Source organism: Lithobates pipiens, unplaced genomic scaffold (assembly GCF_037356315.1).
Source record: "Lithobates pipiens isolate NorthernLeopardFrog02 unplaced genomic scaffold, aLitPip1_a1.2 Scaffold_18, whole genome shotgun sequence".
Taxonomy (NCBI): Eukaryota; Metazoa; Chordata; class Amphibia; order Anura; family Ranidae; genus Lithobates; species Lithobates pipiens.
The window spans coordinates 402732884-402753450 of NW_027507758.1; the positions used below are offsets into that span (position 1 = coordinate 402732884).

Here is a 20567-nt window from a genome sequence, read left to right on the forward strand (position 1 = left end):
ATATATATATATATATAAAATATTGTTACATATCTGAATGTGGAGCCCCACTTGCATGAGAGCCCCCCTCATTACATCAGGGTTCCCCAGAGAGCCCCCCTTACAGCAGGATCCCCAAAGAGCCCCCCCTTACATCGGGGGGCTGCGGTTCCCGACAATTACATTGCCTGGCAGATTGGCACAGAAGTGGATGCTGGGACAATGATTAAATTGTCAGAACTGCTGAATATAGATAAGAACTTGTGCCTGATAACATTAACTAGTCATGTTCCTCCTCCAGCCACCAGCTGAGCAGATGGAGGCCAGAGCCAACCCTAGGTAAGAGACTCGGGGCTATGGGCCCCAGATTTGGGGCTATAGCCCCAGTAGCCACCCCCTAGCGATGCCACCTCACACAACATTTTCTTTTTCTTTTGTTTTGTGTGCGTCCCTATTAAAATCCATAAAGGAGAAAAATATATAAATATACAGAACACCGCATATTTATAGAGTCCCACTCGCTCTTCTGTATAAATATGCGGTGTTCTGTATATTTATATATTTTTCTCCTTTATGATAATGGGATCGATATTCATGATTTTACCAAATCATGGTATCACTTAAAGTCCCTAGGGATGGAAACACACGATCTTACCAGACCATGGCTTCCTGAAAGTCCCTACTTTTCAAAAATTCTCTACTTCACCTATTAAAATCCATACTAGACTTTTATCCAAACATGCAGCCTGGGGGGCCAGGGAAGGGGGGGATGGGCAGTGTACAGCACATTTATTCCACATAGCAGGTGCTACCCTTTAATATCATCCCAAATACTTATTGCCAATCTAAAGTGATACTAAAAGTTTTTTAGTTGTTTTTTTTTTATTACAAATATGTTATATTTACCTGCTCTGTGCAATGGCTTTTCACAGAGTAGCCCCCATCCGCCTCTTCTCAGGTCCCCCCGTCAGTGCTCTGGGCTCCTTCCCCTGCTGAGTGCTCCCATAGTAGGCCACTTTCTATGGGGGCATTTGTGCGTAAACAAAACCTGCAGCCCTTAGAACCACTGTAATCTAGTTTTTTGGGTGCATACTGTTAGGTCAAACATGACTACACAAACTGTAAAATTTCTGTTTCCAATAATAAGTATTGAGATGCCTAATTACACTATACAATACCTCTCATCCAGTGGTGGCTGGTGTTTTTTTTGGGGGGTAAATGAGCGGCCCTAGCACAACTGCAACCTACCCCCCTGTGGCACTAATAACCCCCCTGCCACCCACTGTCCTTAGCCTTGATGCAGGCGGTGAGAGCAGCAGTCAGAGCTGACGTGGCCATCTTCCAGCGTGGCGGGTTCAGGGAAAGCTGCTCCGGTGTCCTCTCCTGGAGCTGCTTCTACGGTGCATCTCCTCTCTGCTCCTCCCGATTCTAGGCATCCAAAAGGATCGCTTGAGGTTTTGGCCAAATCGGGAAATGGGAATTCATACCTGCTTCCCGATTGGCTGGAAGGAGGATCAGTGTTGCAACAGAAAATATTAATTCACTGTTGCAACACACCTGGGTTTGCTCTGGAAGCACCCTCTGTGACCAGAGCCCATCCTATTTTGAAGCCTATTAGAGCCTCTGGCTCTAATCAGGTGCTTAAAAAAACCCTGGCTGCTGTAATTCATGTACCCGATGCCCTAAAAGGGTCCACATACATGAATAGGCAGCAGCCGTAGCAGCCGTGGATAGATTTATGCTATGCATGAATCTATTCATTGCATATAGGGGTGGCGAGGAGAGAGGGGGCGGTACCCGGGTGCCCCTAATGGATAGGCCGCCACTGCTCTTATTACCGTTTAATTGGAAAGTCAAATAAGACAAACTATTGTTCTACTTAATCTAAACGAAATGATACCCATCATAATGTCACCTTTTATCATCTTTCATATTTCAGTATGTCCTTGGTACAGTACATAAATAATTACATATGAAAAGCCCTGAGAGAAGTAATAATTTTGTATGTGTATGACTTTTAAAATGGCAGAACTTCAATAAATAGATGGCCAATACTGACTTATCCATCTGAAAACACTTGTTTTCTAACTATCATGCTTGTTCAGTGACTTATTGTTTCCAAACCACCAATCCTTAATGAGATGAATAGTATAAAATTTAGATATGAGATTATTTTACTTTGTATATTTTATACCACATATTGTTCAGCTAACTGGATATAGACTTATATACAGATGGACTAATCTGCCCAGGTTCAATTTGTGGAAAGTTAATTGAATCCTACTTGAAATGAGCAAAACCAAAACTCAACAGCAAATCCCACTGTAGCCTATAGGGGGGGCAAGTATTGGCCGCAATAGATTAGTAGCAGCCACAACAGACTTAAAAGCTATTAGAAAGCTATTATAGTTAAAAAATGTAGTTAAGCCAATAACTTTGTACATTGTCCATTGGCACAAAGGTTTAATATTATAGTTTGTGAGTTTCTTTTTTTCTCTGTACCACACTGCATCATCTGTCAAAGTATGGTGCAAAAAGACACTTCAAAACTCCACACAAAAGCACACAAAACTCCACATTCCCTGAACCCCCTTCTATGTCAGTTATTCCCAAAATTTCAGACTTCAGGTATGTGTTTGGTAGAAATGAGCTAGTGTCAGGACATTATGCAAGCACTTCAATAGGCAGCAAATACAAAGAGACAATGCAGGTTTTATTTTGCAATACAAATTAGAGTATATTGTTCAGCTGTTTAACAGTATGCAAGCAGCCTGGTTAGGCTGCAATATAGAAGGCAGGGACAAGACAGGTTTTATCTTGAAAAAAACATTGGAGTTTATTATTTGAGCGGCAAAAGCCATAAATATTGTTTAGAGCTGGACAGTATGTAAGCAACTTGGTTAGGCCACAATTTAAGAAGGAAAGATGAGGCAGGTTTTAAGTTGAAATAAATATTAAAATCCACTATCTTGGAGACAAAAAACACAAATAAGTTTGCGTCCAAATAATTTAAAAATAGGCTGCAATCGTTGAGGCTCAACAAAGGGTTTTCCCTGTAGAAAACATTAGAAATTTGGCAGCTGATGTTCAGTTGTGGAAAGATTGCGTGGCTGCTTTACAGTGCCTGGGTACTGGAATAGGTTGCAAACTATGCAACACATGGTAGGATTTTCCTTGCAGGAAACATTAGAAGTATAGAAGCTAAGGTCCAGCTTTGGAAATATTATGTGACATCTTTATCATGCTGGAGCATAGGAATATGCCACGAGAGTTAAGATACAACACAGGATTTATCCTGCAGCCAACATTAGAAATATGGCAGCTGAGGTCTCACTGGCACCTTAACAGTGTTTGAGCACCAGAACAGCCTGTAAAATTTGAGGCACAATGCAGAATTTACTCTGCAGCAAACATTATGATCTGCTAGCTGAGGTCCAGCTGCATTATGTTGCACCTTTATAGCAGTGGTGGTGTGTCCATAAAGGGTGCAGGAGGGCTGCCCCCCTCTCCTGTCACTCACTCTCTCACATAGATAGATTCATGCATTGCATAAATCTATATATGGTCACCGCTGCCCCCCCATTCATGTGCCTGGCCCCTTCTCGGGCGCCGGGCACATGAATTACAGTGGCTGGGTTTCTTTAGAAGCGCCTGATTAGAGCCATAGGCTCTAATAGGCTTCCTGATTAGAGCCATGGTCTCTAATAGGCATCCAAAAGGGTAAACAGCGGGCGCACTGCTGTGCATTCGCTGAATACTTATTGGTGTGTTAGGGAACCGAATACATCGCTTCCCTAACACTGACCCTGCCTCTCAGCCAATCAGGTTGCTCAGGTCTGGTTACCTGTCACCTGATTGGCTGAAACAACAGGCACCGCTGTTGGACGCCAGACGGGAGGAGAGGATGGGAGAAGAAGTGCAGGAAACGCATGAAGGACCCCGCTCGTCGCCATCACCTGCTGTCCCACAAGAGAGGGTAAGTGCCAGGCAGAAGGCACACTGTCACACTGGCAGAATTTTGCACCCTGGCAGCATTTGGCACACTGGCAGCACTGGGCACACTGGCACACTTTCAGAATTTGGCACACTGGCAGCATTTGGCACACTGGAATAAACTGCAAACTGTGAGACAGGATTTACTGTGCAGCACATATTAGAAATTTGGCAGCTGAGTTCCAGCTGATGAAACATTGTGTGGCACTTTTACAGTGTGAGAGCATTAGAATAGACATAAAACTCTGAAGAACAGCACATGATTACTCCTGCGGACATCCTGTGAGACATCTTTCCAGTGGCAGAGAACTAGACTAGGCCAGGAGTGGTGGAAGAAGCTGGTAATGGTGGCAGGTAACCTTTTCTTTTTTTTTTTTGAGGGCGGCAGTTAAAAGTTTCTGTGGCATCAGCAGCAAGGATTTTCAGTCACTTGTAGTCCAGGACTGGTTCATTTTATGAAAATGAGTCGGTCCACACTGTCAGGGTACAGGGGTATTCATTTTTCTGTAATAAAACCTCCTGCTGTGCTGTAGACCCTTTCGAACAATACACTGTCTATAGGGTAAGCCAGAAGTTTCAGCACATACTGTGCAAGCTCTGATATGTGTTACAGCTGTATTGTACTTCCACTCTGAGATAGAAAAGGTAGACTTTAGATGGTGTGGCTAAATCACTGCAGTTAGACATGTGGCATGATGCAATGGTCCTCAGGTCAACAAATGTTTTAAGTCTTGCAAGCTTTATTTAGCTGACATTGCAAGCCCATATCAAATAAGGTGGAATTGCAGGATACATTTCCAGCAATTCTTTTTTCATGGGAGAAGGTTAACAATTAGAACTTGTGGAAACTGTTGAATCATGTCTGTTACTTACTTTCAGTGAAGTTGTCTTTTAAATCTTCTTTCATCTGCATTAGTGACAGTGAATTAACTAGCTACCTTCAATTCCCCTTCTGAGAACTGCACTATCCAACCCCTGCCAGATACTATGTAGCCATAGCAGAAGAAAAGTACCACCCTCATCCAGAAACAACCACACATATGAGTTACTTACTGCATTCATCCTATGACTGGCTCTTACTCATGTAGAATGAATGGGACAAAGAAACATGAATTGTCCGTAGGACTTTAGATGAGGTGCAACACACTCAATAACAAAATCAATAAAATAAAGATTTATTGGTAAATAAAATTTCCAAAAGATCAACAGTGACATAATTTCCATATGGTCAATAAATACATATTAATTCCATAGCCAGATACAGTGTTTCAAAGATCAATCCATAATGGTTGTGAACTTGCATCTATGTAACCCGACATGTTTCATGACATAGCTTCACTTCCTCAGGGGTTGATGCACAAACAAATGTAAATCTGCAAGACATCACATGCTCATGACCCAAGGGTAGTCGTCTGGGAATGTCTGATCTGGGAACTGTGGGTATGGAATTCGAAGGGCCCAGCAGTTCAAACTGGATCAGATGGATTGGCAGGCAGGGAGAGCAATTCAATAAGTCCTCAACCGTGATGGCATGGTAGAACTTGCTGACAAAGAGCGAGGAGTAATGTGACGACCACCATGGAGAGCATACAGGGTCTGGCTGACCACTTATATTCAGAGATGCTTCCACTCACATCCATATAATCTCTTGGTGGTATCATTTGATTTGGTAAGTGCCCAATTTGCACATATAGAGCACAGCGATGACACACTTTCCATAGTAGATTATTTCAGCTGCACTACACATAGTTTGTTGTATTTGCATGTGGGAAAGTTGGAGCATCATCCCTTCACTAAATACATTGAATTGGACAGTTTATGAACTTTTTGCACCATTCATTATTTGCCATTTTTTGTGACCAGATTGTGGCTGATTAGTCACAAAAAGAAAATTATTTTTGATGTAAATCACCTGATAAACCATTCCAGGCAAATAGAGTTTCACTTATTAAGTGAATTGCCATTTATGAACATACACTATTGTTAGATTTTGCTTATTGCACATTGTTTACGGCATCTGTTACCTAATCATTTTTAGGATAGTATTTTAGTCAAAAACAGCGCATTTTATTTATTTTACATTTTTTTCTCCGCACTATTCAAGGAATGTTTAATTGCAGCAATTTTTTGATTTCACACATTTGCGGCTGAGTGTACCTTTGTGTATTGTTTAATAATGTGGGATAAACAATGACTGGTATGCCCAGGATTAATACATTTGCTTCTCTGACATTCTATAGTAAATATGTATGCCTAATTTACTGTACATGGAACCAACATGTATGACATATTTGGTTTAAATTCTATGTCAGGAATGGAAAGTATGTGATTCCATCTATGTCTTTAAAGACTATGACATGACAATGATGTGATAAAACACAACTTTAAAAAGCTGTCAGCTGTTACTGTTATTTTTCTTGAGCTCACAAGTGATTATAGCGAGGTATGGCTGACTAACACATCTTTGTTAACCTTCGCTGCCAACAAATATGGAAACAATCAATAGACTTTAGTGCTCTGTCATCAATATCTGGTAGATGGGGTTGATGTACAAGGGTCCTTCTGGTCAAACATAGACAGGTCTTATGCAAGAAATGAACACAGCCACATATATATATTGCCTTTCAGATTTCTTTTGAATAATACTGACCTCATCCTTTTTAAAATTATTCACGTTTTTAAAATTTAATTAATGTTCCCTAGAATTATTTTGGTTTGCTTTGAAATTGTTGACTTAAAGGACACTCAGTCCTTGCTATCTTGCTATAACGCGTCATTTCTTTGTTATATACATGCTTATTATATTTGCAATGCTTAAAAGAAAATGGTCTGTAAAAAAAATAGTTCCCTATGTTAAAAATGTAGTTTCCTGTCATTCTGACCCACTTGCTTCAAAATGTTAAATCAATGACTTACAAAAAAGTATGCAGATTAGCATATTGCATTTTCATCAACTTTCCTTTGTTGCATATTTGTTCTGGGCCAAAGACACAGAAAGCTTTGAGGAAGACCTAAACTGTGTCACAAAAAAAAAATTTGCAGTGTGTACTAGTCTTAAGTTCCTACATACCACACCCCTGGTATCTGGATCTGAATGCACATGTATGACAAAAAGTTGCAGATGAAAGTCTGTTTTTCTGAGGGGGTCCTCATTAAAAAGGATCTTCGCTGCATCTGAGCACCACAAACCAAAAGCACCATTTAATTTATTTTTACTGTTCAAAGCACACTCACCCATCCATCCATGTCTCTATGCTTTATTTTGTTGAGAATGTAAAACACCTCCCTAGCATTTCTAGCTGTGGCCATCTTGAGTAAGGGCAAATGATTTGTGTAACATTTATTTCCTGAAATCCATCTGCCCTTAGCTCAAGCATACATGCAGGAGAGTGTGCTAGGCTGAGAAAACCCCTTCTTTTCTCCTCCCCTCCTAAAGACTCCTGGGATGTATGACATCATTTGCCTAGGTAGTAAACCAGGAAGTAACAGAAGAAATTAAAAAAAAAGGGTTAAAACAAGTGAATATGATATACTTTCCTATCTATTTGCTAATGCGAGCAGCATGAGGATTAAAAATAATCAATGTTGATTGGGAGAGGGAAGTTCCACTTTAACTTCTTTTTTTTGGGCAAGTTTAATTATCGTATTGCATGATGCACAGTACTTGGACATTTGGACAAGTATAGTACTGATTCTTAAAATAAATTCTTATTAACCACTTGCTTACTGGGCACTTAAACACCCTTCCTGCCCAGACCAATTTTCAGCTTTCGGTGCTCTCACACTTTGAATGACAATTACTCAGTCATGCAACACTGTACCCAAATGAATTTTGTGTCCTTTTTTTCCCACAAATAGAGCTTTCTTTTGGTGGTATTTGATCACCTCTGGGGTTTTTATTTTTTGCGCTATAAATGAAAAAAGACCGAAAATTTTGAAAAAAAACGCATATTTCTTTGTTTCTGTGACAGAATTATGCAAATTATTAATTTTTCTTCATAAATTTTGGCCACAATTTATACTGCTACATATCTTTGGTAAAAATAACCCAAATTAGTGGATATTATTTGGTCTTTGTGAAAGTTAGAGAGTCTACAAGCTGTGGTGCGAATCGCACAAAATTGATCACATCTGATGTACTGGTGGCCTATCTCGCTTCTTGTGACCCAAACAAGTCAGGAAAGTACAAATACCCCCCAAATGACCCCTTTTTGGAAAGTAGACATTCCAAGGTATTTAGTAAGAGGCATGGTGAGCTTTTTGATGTTGTCATTTTTTTCCCACAATTCTTTGCAAAATGAAGATTTTTCATTTTCTTTATTTTTCTCCACAAAATTGTCATTGTAATAGGTTATTTCTCTCACGTGGCATGTGTATACCACAAATGACACCCCCCAAAAAATTCTGCTACGCCTCCTGAGTATTACAATACCACATGTGTGGGACTTTTTCGCAGCCTGGCCACATAGAGAGGCCCAACATGCAGGGAGCGCCATCACGTGTTCTAGGAGCATAAATTACACATCTAACTTGTTGACTACTTATTACACTTTTGAAATACCAGGACAATGACACGTGACACTGATGACAGATGGCACTGATACGTGGCAATGATGACACTTATACGTGGCACTGATGACACGTGGCACTGATGACAGATGACACTAATATGTGGCACTGATGACACGTGGCACTAATACGTGGCACTGATGACACGTGGCACTAATACGTGGCACTGATGACACGTGGCACTAATATGTGGCACTGATGACACGTGGCACTAATACGTGGCACTGATGACATGTGGCACTAATACGTGGCACTAATACGTGCCACCGGTGACAGATGGCACTAATACGTGGCACCAATGACACGTGACACTGATGACAGATGGCACTGATAAGTGGCATTGATGACACGTGACACTGACAACAGATGGCACGTGACACTGACAGGTGGCACTGATGACAAATGGCACTGATACGTGGCACTGATGACAGATGGCACTAATACGTGGCACTGATGACAGATGGCACTATGTGGCACTAATAACACGTGGCACTGATGACAGATGCCACTTATACGTGGCACTGATGACAGATGGCACTGGGGACAAATGGCACTGACAACAGGTGGCACTGGGGACAGATAGCACTGCGGGCAGGTGGCACTGGGGTGGGGTGGATTGCACTGGGGTGGATGGCACTGGGGCGGATGGCACTGGGGCGGATGGCACTGGGGCAGGATGGCACTGGGGCGGATGGCACTGGGGCGGATGGCACTGGGGCAGGATGGCACTGGGGCAGGATGGCACTGGGGGGGGGCATGGCACTGGGGGGGGGTGGCACTGGGGGAGGATGGCTCTGGGGGAGGATGGCACTTTTTATTAAACTTTTTTTTTACTTTTTTTTTTTTTTTTTTCTTTTTTACACTGACGGCTGCTGCAGCCGTTCTTCTCTCCCCTCTCACACGCTGTCTGTGTGAGGAGGGAGAGCGGCGCTGAGAGATGATCTCATATGTTTACATATGAGATCATCTCCCATTGGACACGCCGATCACGCTGTAAACGGCCGCTGTGATTGGCCGTTTACAGCGATCTGTGTTTGCCTGTCCCCGGGGGACACGGCAAACACAGAACTTCCGCGATGCGCGCCCGCGGCGGCGCGCATTGCGGAAGTAAACACCAGGCCGTCCAGGGACGGCCAGGCACGGGAAGCCGCCCGCCCTAAGGCCGTCATTCGGCTATAGGGCGGGCAGGAAGCGGTTAAACTGGAGCAGCATAAATTGGGTGGCACCAGAAGAAATGCTCCTGTTTATAATGAAGAAAATATATGTTGTTTTTGTTATGTTTGAGAGGCTGCAGCAGATATACTCAAAATCTATATTCCGCATGTTTGACATCATGAGTTGATTTACTAAAACTGGAGAGTGCAAAATCCGGTGCAGCTGTGCATAGTAGCCAATCAGCTTCTAACTTCAGCATATTCAATTAAGCTTTGACAAAAAACAAATAAAAAAAACTGGAAGCTTATTGCGTTCTATGCAGAGCTGTACTAGATTTTGCATGCTGAGTTTTAGTAAATCAACCTCCATGCCTTATTATACTGTATACAGTTTTCTTAAAGCACAACTCCACTTTTGTTAAGAAAAAAACATTCCCCTTTGGGTGATCTGTGCACATTGCAAAGATTTTTATCAAAATTTGTTGCAGATTCCTACCTTTTGTTATTCTGAAGAAATCCCTGTGTGTTTCTCTATGCCTCTGTGCTAAGTGGGTCTAATGGGAGTGGTTTCATAAATATCTGGCAGCTGTGCAGCTGCAGAGCACTAATGAGGAAATCTGCTGGGTCTGCATCCCTTTAGACATGTTTCTATTGAAAGTATCTCTCCAAGAATGAAATTTTTGTTGCAGGGGATGCCAGAAATCTGACTTGTATCTTAGGCAGACTTCTGGGGAAATTGGTGAGCCAATTACACAAGCAGGAAATGATGTTTTTGGGGTGTGTTCAGTACACATTATGTGTACAGAAAACCACCAGGTAGCCATATTGCAATGCATTTTCAGAAAACTACAGATTGAAAAGGAAAGGTAATTTTTAATAAGATTCAATTACAATATGACCTGTGTCGCAATTATATGCGCTATATTATTTTTTCTTTATTTCCTTTTTTTCCCACGAAAGTGGAGCAACCCTTTAAGCAATTTTTTGTGAAACTGTTGCAAAGCTTCTTACCTGGAGCTTTCGCCAGTGAAAGCATTTCTGCCTTGCAGATAGCAGCAACATTATGTACCTGCCATGTTTACTTCCTGTAGTTGATCTTTGGGCTGTCTATCTGATAGGCAACCCAAAGCTTGAGGTTCAGTAAAACACAAGTTTGGACCAAAACTTATCCTAAAAGGGGCTTCCAGATTCTGATAAATCTGCTCCGTCACCCCCCACAACCACTGAGTCAGTGGGGAAGAGTGCCTTGTCCTCATTAACATGCCTTTCATGTTGATGGCATGTGGCCTGTCATGGTGCATGAAGTGGAGGCAGAAAGTCTGTCCCCCTTTCTTGACCTGCAAGACTGCATGCTTAGATTAAGGGTCAGGTTTGGACTTGGGGGGGGGGGGTGGGGGAGCACATCATTTTTTTTCTGCACAGGGCTCCCTTTTTAACCACAATCAGTCCCCCAGATAGTTTTGTCCCCTTAATGACCAGGCCATTTTTTTGTGATAGGGCACTGCGTTGCTTTAACTGACAATTGCGTGGTTGTGTGACGTTATACCCAAACAAAATTGACGTCCTTTTTCCCACAAATAGAGCTTCCTTTTGGGGGTATTTGCTCATCTCTGTGATTTTATTTTTTTGCGGTATAAACAAGAAAAGAGCAACAATTTTGAAAAAAAAACAAAAAAAAACAATATTTTTTACTTTTTGCTATAATAAATATTCCAAAAAAATGTAAAAAAAAAAACTAATTTCTTCATCAGTTTAGGTTGATACATAATTTTAGAAAAAAATAATTGCAATAAGCCTATATTGATTGGTTTGCGTAAAAGTTATAGTATATATATATAAAATGACGGCGATCTGAAATTTTTGGCGGGACTGTGATATTGCGGGGACAGATAGGACACTTTTACACTTTTTTGGGACCATTGATATCTATACAGCGATCAGTACTATAAAAATGCACTGATTACTGTGTAAATGTCAATGGCAGGGAAGGGGTTAACACGAGGGGGCGATCAAGGGGTTAAGTGTGTTCCCTAGGTGTGTTTCTAACTGTGAGGTGATAGGACTGACTAGAGGAGGAGCCAGGTCACTGTTCCTAGACAAAACACACAAATCCCTGTTCTGGCTCTCATGCCTGCGATCACGGGTGGCCAGGGGCAATTGCTATGGCCAGTGGCGTCACTAGGGTTGATGTCACCTAGTGCGTTAAAACATGGTGTCACCCCAACCCCCTTGTCACTGAGCACTGAGCAGGCAAGTGCTTCGGTGCAGCTCTCCCACCTTAACCTGCCACAACAGAAGCCGCTAGGGTGGGTTTGTAGGGATGGATGGAGCCGGAATGGGATTGGGGTGGTGGATAGAGCCAGAATGGGATTGGGGGAATGGATGGAGCCGGAATGAGATTGGGGGAATAAATGGGGCCGAAATGGGATTGGGGGATGGGTGGAGCCAGGATGGGATCAGGGGATGGATAGAGCCAGGATGGGATCAGGCGAATGGATGGAGCTGGAATGAGATTGGGGGAATAAATGGAGCCGAATTGGGATTGGGTGGATGGATGGAGCCAGGATGGGATCAGGGGATGGAGATAGAGCCAGGATGGCATCAGGGGAACGGATGAAGCCAAATGGGATTGGGTGGTAGATGGAGTTGGGATGGGATTGGGGTGATGGATGGAGCCAGGATGGGATTGGGGTGGTGGATGGTGCCAGGATGGAATCAGGGGATGGATAGAGTCGGGATGGGATCAAGGGAATGGATGGAGACAGAATGGGATTGGGGGAATAAATGGAGCCAAATTGGGATCAGGGGGATGGATGAAGCCAGGATAGGATCAGGGGATGGATAGAGCCGGGATGGGATCAGGGGAATGGATGGAGCCAGAATGGGATCGGGTGATAGATGGAATTGGGATGGGATCGGGGTGTTGGATGGAGGCGGGGTGGGATTGAGGGGAATGGATAGAGCCGGGATGACATCAGGGGATGGGTGGAGCCAGGATGGGATCAGGGGATGGATAGAACTGGGATGAGATCAGGGGAATGGATGGAGCCAGGATGGGATTGGGGTGGAGGATGGAGCCAGGATGGAATCAGGGGATGGATAGAGCTGGGATGGGATCAGGGAATGGATGGAGCCAGGATGGGATTGGGGTGGTGGATGGAGCCAGGATGGGATCAGGGGATGGATAGAGCTGGGATGGGATCAGGCTAATGGATAGAGCCCGGAATGAGATTGGGGGAATAAATGGAGCTGAATTGTGATCGGGTGGATGGATGGAACCTGGATGGGATCAGAGGAATGGATGGAGCCAGAATGGGATCGGGTGGTAGATGGAGTTGGTATGGGATTGGGGTGATGGATGGAGCCAGGATGGGATTGAGGGGAATGGATGGAGCCGGGATGGGATCAGGGATGGGTGGAGCCAGTATGGGATCAGGGCATGGATAGAGCTGGGATGGGATCAGGAAAATGGATGGAGCCGGGATGGGATTGGGGTGGTGGATGGAGCTAGGATGGGATCAGGGGATGGATAGAGCTGGGATGGGATCAGGGGAATGGGTGGAAACGGAATGGGATTGGGGGAATAAATGGAGCTGAGTTGGGATTGAGTGGATGGATGGACCAGGATGGGATCAGGGGAATGGATGGAGCCGGCATGGGATTGGGGTGGTGGATGGAGCCAGGATGGGATTGGGGTGGTGGATGGTGCCAGGATGGAATCAGGGGCTGGATAGAGTCGGGATGGGATCAAGGGAATGGATGGAGACAGAATGGGATTGGGGGAATAAATGGAGCCAAATTGGGATCAGGTGGATGGATGGAGCCAGGATAGGATCAGGGGATGGATAGAGCCGGGATGGGATCAGGGGAATGGATGGAGCCAGAATGGGATCGGGTGATAGATGGAATTGGGATGGGATCGGGGTGTTGGATGGAGGCGGTGTGGGATTGAGGGGAATGGATAGAGCCGGGATGACATCAGGGGATGGGTGGAGCCAGGATGGGATCAGGGGATGGATAGAACTGGGATGAGATCAGGGGAATGGATGGAGCCAGGATGGGATTGGGGTGGAGGATGGAGCCAGGATGGAATCAGGGGATGGATAGAGCTGGGATGGGATCAGGGAATGGATGGAGCCAGGATGGGATTGGGGTGGTGGATGGAGCCAGGATGGGATCAGGGGATGGATAGAGCTGGGATGGGATCAGGCTAATGGATAGAGCCCGGAATGAGATTGGGGGAATAAATGGAGCTGAATTGTGATCGGGTGGATGGATGGAACCTGGATGGGATCAGAGGAATGGATGGAGCCAGAATGGGATCGGGTGGTAGATGGAGTTGGTATGGGATTGGGGTGATGGATGGAGCCAGGATGGGATTGAGGGGAATGGATGGAGCCGGGATGGGATCAGGGATGGGTGGAGCCAGTATGGGATCAGGGGATGGATAGAGCTGGGATGGGATCAGGAAAATGGATGGAGCCGGGATGGGATTGGGGTGGTGGATGGAGCTAGGATGGGATCAGGGGATGGATAGAGCTGGGATGGGATCAGGGGAATGGGTGGAAACGGAATGGGATTGGGGGAATAAATGGAGCTGAGTTGGGATTGAGTGGATGGATGGACCAGGATGGGATCAGGGGAATGGATGGAGCCGGCATGGGATTGGGGTGGGGGATGGAGCCAGGATGGGATCAGGGGAATGGATGGAGCCGGCATGGGATTGGGGTGGTGGATGGAGCTGGAATGGGATCAGGGGGATGGATGGAGCCAGGATTGGATCAGGGTGGTGGATAGAGCTGGGATGGGATCAGAGGGTGGATGGAGCCAGGGTGGGATCGGGTGGTGGATGGAGCTGGGATGGTATCAGGGATGGATGGAGCTGGGATGGGATCAGGGTGGTGGATGAAGCTGGGGGGATAGATGGAGCCAGGAGGGGATCAGGGTGGTGGATGGAGCAGAGTGGGGATCGGGGGATGGATGGAGCTGGGATGGGATCATGGTGATGGATGGAGCTGGGATTGGATTGGGGGGATGGACAGAGCTGGAATGGGATCTTTGATTTAAGGGGGGTAGGGATTAAAGGATATGTGATAGGGAGTGCTTTGGGAGGGGGGAGGAATTGTGCTGGAGGTGTCAAACTTCAAATCTGCCCCCTCCTTCTAGCACAAGTCCTCTCTAACCCAAAACAAAGAAAATAAAGCACCCTTCTACCACATATCCTCTAACCCACACCCTCCTCCCTAAAATGTACACATGGCAGCATAACTGTTACCTACCCAGTTCCAGCACCCCCCCATCACAATGTCCCACAAGTCTCCTCTTATTACAAACCTCAGCCCGGACCTTTTGGCAGATGCTGTAGTGCACTGTCCCTCCTCTTCCTGCTCTTCGGTTCTTCCTCCTGGTCTGTGTATTTGTAATTTCAGAGCTGAGGAGGAGACGGCTATAGTCCAGTGTGCAGTGAGTGCAGCTGGCGGGGAGGGGAATGCAATTGCCGCATGATGGGGTATGTAGGACCATGATGATCAGACCTCGGGCACCCTGCCTGTCTCTCCCCTGGTCTCTCCCCACACATCGTGTGTAGCTAACAAAATCTCGGAAGGGAAGGAGGAAGAGGAAGGAGCCACTGTGCTCCTCTGAATGCCCTGCGCTCCTCGCAACACCGCCGTCAGTCTGGGCTTTGTGTCGCCCTCTGGGGGGTGTCACACCCGGGTTCAGGCCGCACCCCCCCGCACCCCCATAGCGACTCCACTGCCTATGGAGCCATCATACATATACAGATATTTGCACAGGAGAGCCAACCTCCTGCCGTATATGTATGGGAGCCAGTCGGGAAGTGGTTAAATCTGTACCAGATAAGAAGGGTCAGTGAATATGGATTTTGTGGGACCCTATGCCAATTTCCTTTTTGATATGCCCTCAAAAATTCATACCAGAGCTGAAGAGTTTGGTATTGATTTTGGGAGGACACACCAGACCCCCACATCATTTTTTTTAACGTGCATGTATAGCATAAATAACATGAGGGTCTTGTGTGTGTTTTGGGGTGGTTCCCATTGCTTTTTTCTTTGTTTTTTTTACAAAGGAAAATAATATTGCATGGAAATATAAACTAAAAGCATTTTAAACTACTTTTTTCCTTTGTAAATGTCACTTTTTCTAAACTACATTGTGTACATGATAGAGAAAAAAAACCCAAGCAGTCTTTTTAAGAAATAGTGCATTTGAAATTCTGCACTTCAAGCATTATTAAATTCACTGCTCTCTGCAAAACTATTTTTTTAATTTTTATTTTGCCTTGGCACAGTACATGAACCCCGGTGCCCAGACTTTCATGCACTTTTCTATCAAACCCTTTCGCTATTAACCTTAAAAACTGTGACAATTGATTTGATAGCTTCAGCACCTATTGACTTTAACCCGCTTCAGCCCCGGAAGATTTTACCTCCTTCCTGACCAGAGAACTTTTTACAATTTGGCACCACGTCAATTTAACTGACAATTGCACAGTCATGCAATTCTGTACCCAAATTAAATTTGCGTATTTTTTTCTCCACAAATAGAGCTTTCTTTTGGTAGTATTTGATCACCTCTGCGTTTTTTTTTTTTGCCATGTAAACAAAAAGTAAAAACACAATTTTGAAAAAAAAAACAATATTTTTAACGTTTTGCTATAATAAGTATCCCCAAAAATGTTTTAAAAAAAACTAATTTCTTCATCAGTTTATGCCAATATATATTCTTCTACATATTTTTGTTAAAACAAATCACAATAAGCATATATTGATTGGTCTGCGCAAAAGTTATAGCGTCTACAAACTATGGGAAAGATTTATGGCATTTTTATTATTTTGATGGCAGGGATCTGTGATTTTTAGTGGTATTGCGACATTGTGGTGGACAGATCAGACACTTTTGACACATTTTTGGGACCACTGACATTTATACAGCGATCAAAGCTATAAAAATGCATTGATTACTGTGTAAATGTCACTGGTAGGGAAAGGGTTAACATTAGGGGGCGATTAAGGGGTTAACTCCGTACCCTAGTTAGTGTTTCTAACTGTATGGGGATAGGACTGACTGGGGAAGGAGACATATCACTGTTCCTACTTAGTAGGAACAAACAATATATCTCTTCTCCCCGGACAGAACAGGGATTTGTGTGTTCACACACACAAATCCCCATGCTGGCTCTCGTGCCTGCGATGGCGGGTAGCCGGCAAAGATCGTGCCTGCCAGCCACGTGCATCGGGGCGCACGCGTGCCCCCTTGGCGGCTCTTAAAGGGGACAATGTATCCATATGGGGTTTTGCCCAGCTGAGCTATTCTGCCGAAGTATATCAGCATAAGCTGGTCAGCAAGTGATTCATTAAGTTTTTATCTAAACCTTTGATATGTGGCTGAACCTCTGTGAACCAAGCCGAGGTGGGTTCGGCCCATCCCTAGCAGCCTAATGGGTAAAAAATCTGCTGCTATTTGAGAGGTAGGGGCTTAGCATTAATAACCTGCTACAGGAACCGTTGTTACTGGCAGGAGCTCCGGGTAAGACATTTTTTAAATAGATTTACAAAAATAATTTGCTTACGAAAATTGTATACAGTAAAACAAAACATGATGTCAAACATTAATTTAAAAAATATATATTTTATAAGCAAAAATTGCATGTAGAATCATAGTTCCAAACATAAATGTATAATATAAAATGCAAAGAAGTACAATGCTGATTGATTTTGAATTGTAGACATAGCTAGAAGGATATTTATAATACAAAATGTACCGAATTAACTTTCCAAAGTTTAGCCAGTAATAATTGAAGGACAGAGCAGATAACTGGATTAAGAGAGTGTGACATTAAATATTGACATAGTGGCAGAGGCAGGAAGAGAATAAGGCATGATAGGCCTACTCACTGACATGTTCATGATGATGAAAGTGTAGGCACAGTGATGAGAGAAAGAAATGTGGTAGGTTAGGATCAATAGTATCTGACGAGATATCACAGCAAATTAAAGAAAGACAAAAGAGGAAGTATTTCTTTCTCATGAGATCACACGCCAGGAAAAGGAGGTTATGTTAAGCTCAATGCACAAAATGAAAACAAGATCATTAATTAAAATGAGCTTCTGGACAACAGATGATGGGGAGAGCTACACTTGTTTTCTATTCACCTTCATTTTTTTTTTTTTAGCAATGGCTGCGCTATCAAGATTTCGACCAGTCCTTTTTCTTGACCTTTATCCCTATAACGGCAGTTATCGGTGAAAGAGGAGCTATGATCGCTACCAAATGATAGCTTACAAAGGAAAATAAACATATTAAATTGTATTTGCTTCAAATCAATGATATTACACAAAGCACAACAAAACCTTCCATGTTCGATATTTAAGTAAATCTAAACTCGAATTGGATGCCGTTGAGTTTGAAGAAGCATTGTGTATCATAAACAGATGCCATTTTTTTTTTGTCATAAATATTGTTTTCACCCTTTGATCTTTTTTTTTTCATCTCTCAGAACTGCTGATGTCCTCTCGTCTTCTTCAATCACTCCCTGTCTTCATACACTTGTTCCAGTGTTTAATTCACACCAGTCTTCTGAACCAGATCATATCCTAGTTTGCACCAGGGACACAAGTGACAGGCTGACAACACAGGAAACACTGTTTCTGAACAATGACCTTGAAGCAGTGTCATTAGGTAATATTTGAATAAAAGATGCATATTTAAGAATTAACTTTTTTTTAAAAATAACAATAACATGGTAAAGCTTATAATTTTGTAGGGCCTAGGCATAGTAAGCAGTCTATTTTCCCAATTTGGCAACTAGATATCACCATAGTTAGACTTGGGAACACTGTAGTAAAGGTAGAAAGTGTAGTTGCCTAAGCAGTTGCTAGAGGTCCCCATAGTAGTAAATGGTGTGTACTATAAAGCGAGCGAGTACCAACCTTGGTCCTACCACCATTGGGCATCTTGGGTAAAATAAATCTTGTATAAATAATGGGAGTCTACTTGTGGTCAGCTAGTCATCAATACAAAGACAACTACAATAAAGATATAATCTTTGAGGCTCTAGCTTCTGGGAGCTGAGGGAAGCAAGAAGGAAGAGGTACAGGTTTATGGGATTACTGACATACCTTGGGTATTTGATGTTGGACTTTGAGGGCATGGACTGCTCTTTGACTTGGTTCTCTCCTCTGCTGTTATCTGTTTGCAACTTGTAGGTACAAGGATTGTATCATCACTGCTGGGATGCCTGTAAGTGTGTAAATATGTACATCAGTTGTGTTCCAGTAAAGCCATTGCTGCCATTCTATGGACTCTGTCTTCTCCTAACCTGATCAATGAGCCTAGGGTAGCAATCTATATGGAGCAGGATTTGGTTAACCACCTTTGTCATTCTGGGTGGACATCATATGATGTCCTCCCAGGAAATGCCTTGTATGTGGCCATGAGGCCACGCTACAGCATGATCTGTCACTGACTGTGACCACCAGACACAGCCGATGACTGCTTACTGTACCAGCCCGCTGCGGACCAATCACAGCAGATCACATAACAATTGTAAACAATGGATGACTTCCTTTCATGCCACTCATTGTGTAAAAATGTGTTGCTAGCTGTGATTGGCCACAGTGATCACATGGTACAAACAGGGTCAATCACAGGCAATTTGTACCAATGGGTCAATGGTCCAATGGACTGTGGCCAATCACAGCTAATCACAACATTACAAACTGGGGTTGTATCACTAAAATTGGACAGTTCATAATCTGGTGCAGCTGTGCATGGTAGCCAATCGGCTTCTAACTTCAGCTTGTTCAATAATTCTTTGACAAAAAAACCTGGAAGCTGATTGGTTTTGATGCAGAGCTGCACCAGATTTTGCACTCTCCAACTTTAATGAATCAGCCCCACTGAATGAATCAATTTCATTCAGTAAAAATGGTTGCTTATAGCAATGAAATGCACTGGTATATTCAATCATAATGTGTAGAAAAAAAAATCCTGATCCCGATCCAGAGTAGTACAATGTTGCTCTGGTCACAATGGGGTTGATTTACTAAATCTGAAGAGTGCAAAATCTGGTGCTGCAACTCTGCATGGAAACCAATCAGCTCCCAGGTTTTATGGTCAAAGCTTGCACTCTCCAGTTTTAGTAAATCAACCCCAGTGTGTTAACCAAAATTTGTAATTAAAAAAAGAGAATAATATATATATATAATTATTTTTTTACACACTGTCACCAGTCCCTGATCACCACTACACCAGTTATGTGATGATGCTGTACTGTACTGGAGACAGTATATAAAAAACATAATAATAAAACATTTTTTTTTAAATCCTTTTTTTTTAATTTTCCAAAAAAAGTGACCAAAAAAAATTACAACCTCAAAAAAATTGCCATGCCTTTTACTAAATACATTGGACTGTCTACTTTCCAAAAAGGGGTCATTTGAAAGATATTTGTATATTTGTCCTGGCATTTTTGGGCTCCAAGAAATAAAATAGTCCATCAGTACATCAGGACTGATTGATTGGTATATATACCTAAAAATCTATCATAGTTTGTGGACTCTATTATTTAGTCTGTAGGAAAGTTATAAACACTGATTATTTACTGGTTATTTTCACCAAAGAAACCAAAGAAATGTAGCAGAATACAGTCTGGCTTAAATTTATGAAGAATGATGATTTATTTACAATTTTTTATAAGAGAAACAAAGAAAAACACATTTTTGTTTATTTTGCAAAAAAAAACACAGTGGGGATTAAATACCACCAAAAGAAATCTCTATTTGTGTGAAAAAATTATAGAAATCTCATAGGGGTACAGTGTTGCATAACCTGTCAAAGTGCAACAGCACT

General features: G+C 43.1%; 1 protein-coding gene across 3 annotated transcripts in view; it reads right to left on the minus strand.

The window, feature by feature from the left end:
• LOC143988381 (uncharacterized) overlaps window positions 1-20567 on the minus strand; it is a 162121-nt gene that overhangs the window by 115730 nt on the left and 25824 nt on the right. For all 3 annotated transcript variants that reach the window (XR_013276839.1, XR_013276840.1, XM_077487906.1), the window contains exon 2: window positions 18836-18954. Coding sequence is in view for 1 of the 3 variants with exons in the window: in XM_077487906.1 (XP_077344032.1) it covers window positions 18836-18954 (119 nt within the window). In the remaining 2 variants the exon portion in view is untranslated. The remainder of the gene's footprint in view (window positions 1-18835; window positions 18955-20567) is intronic.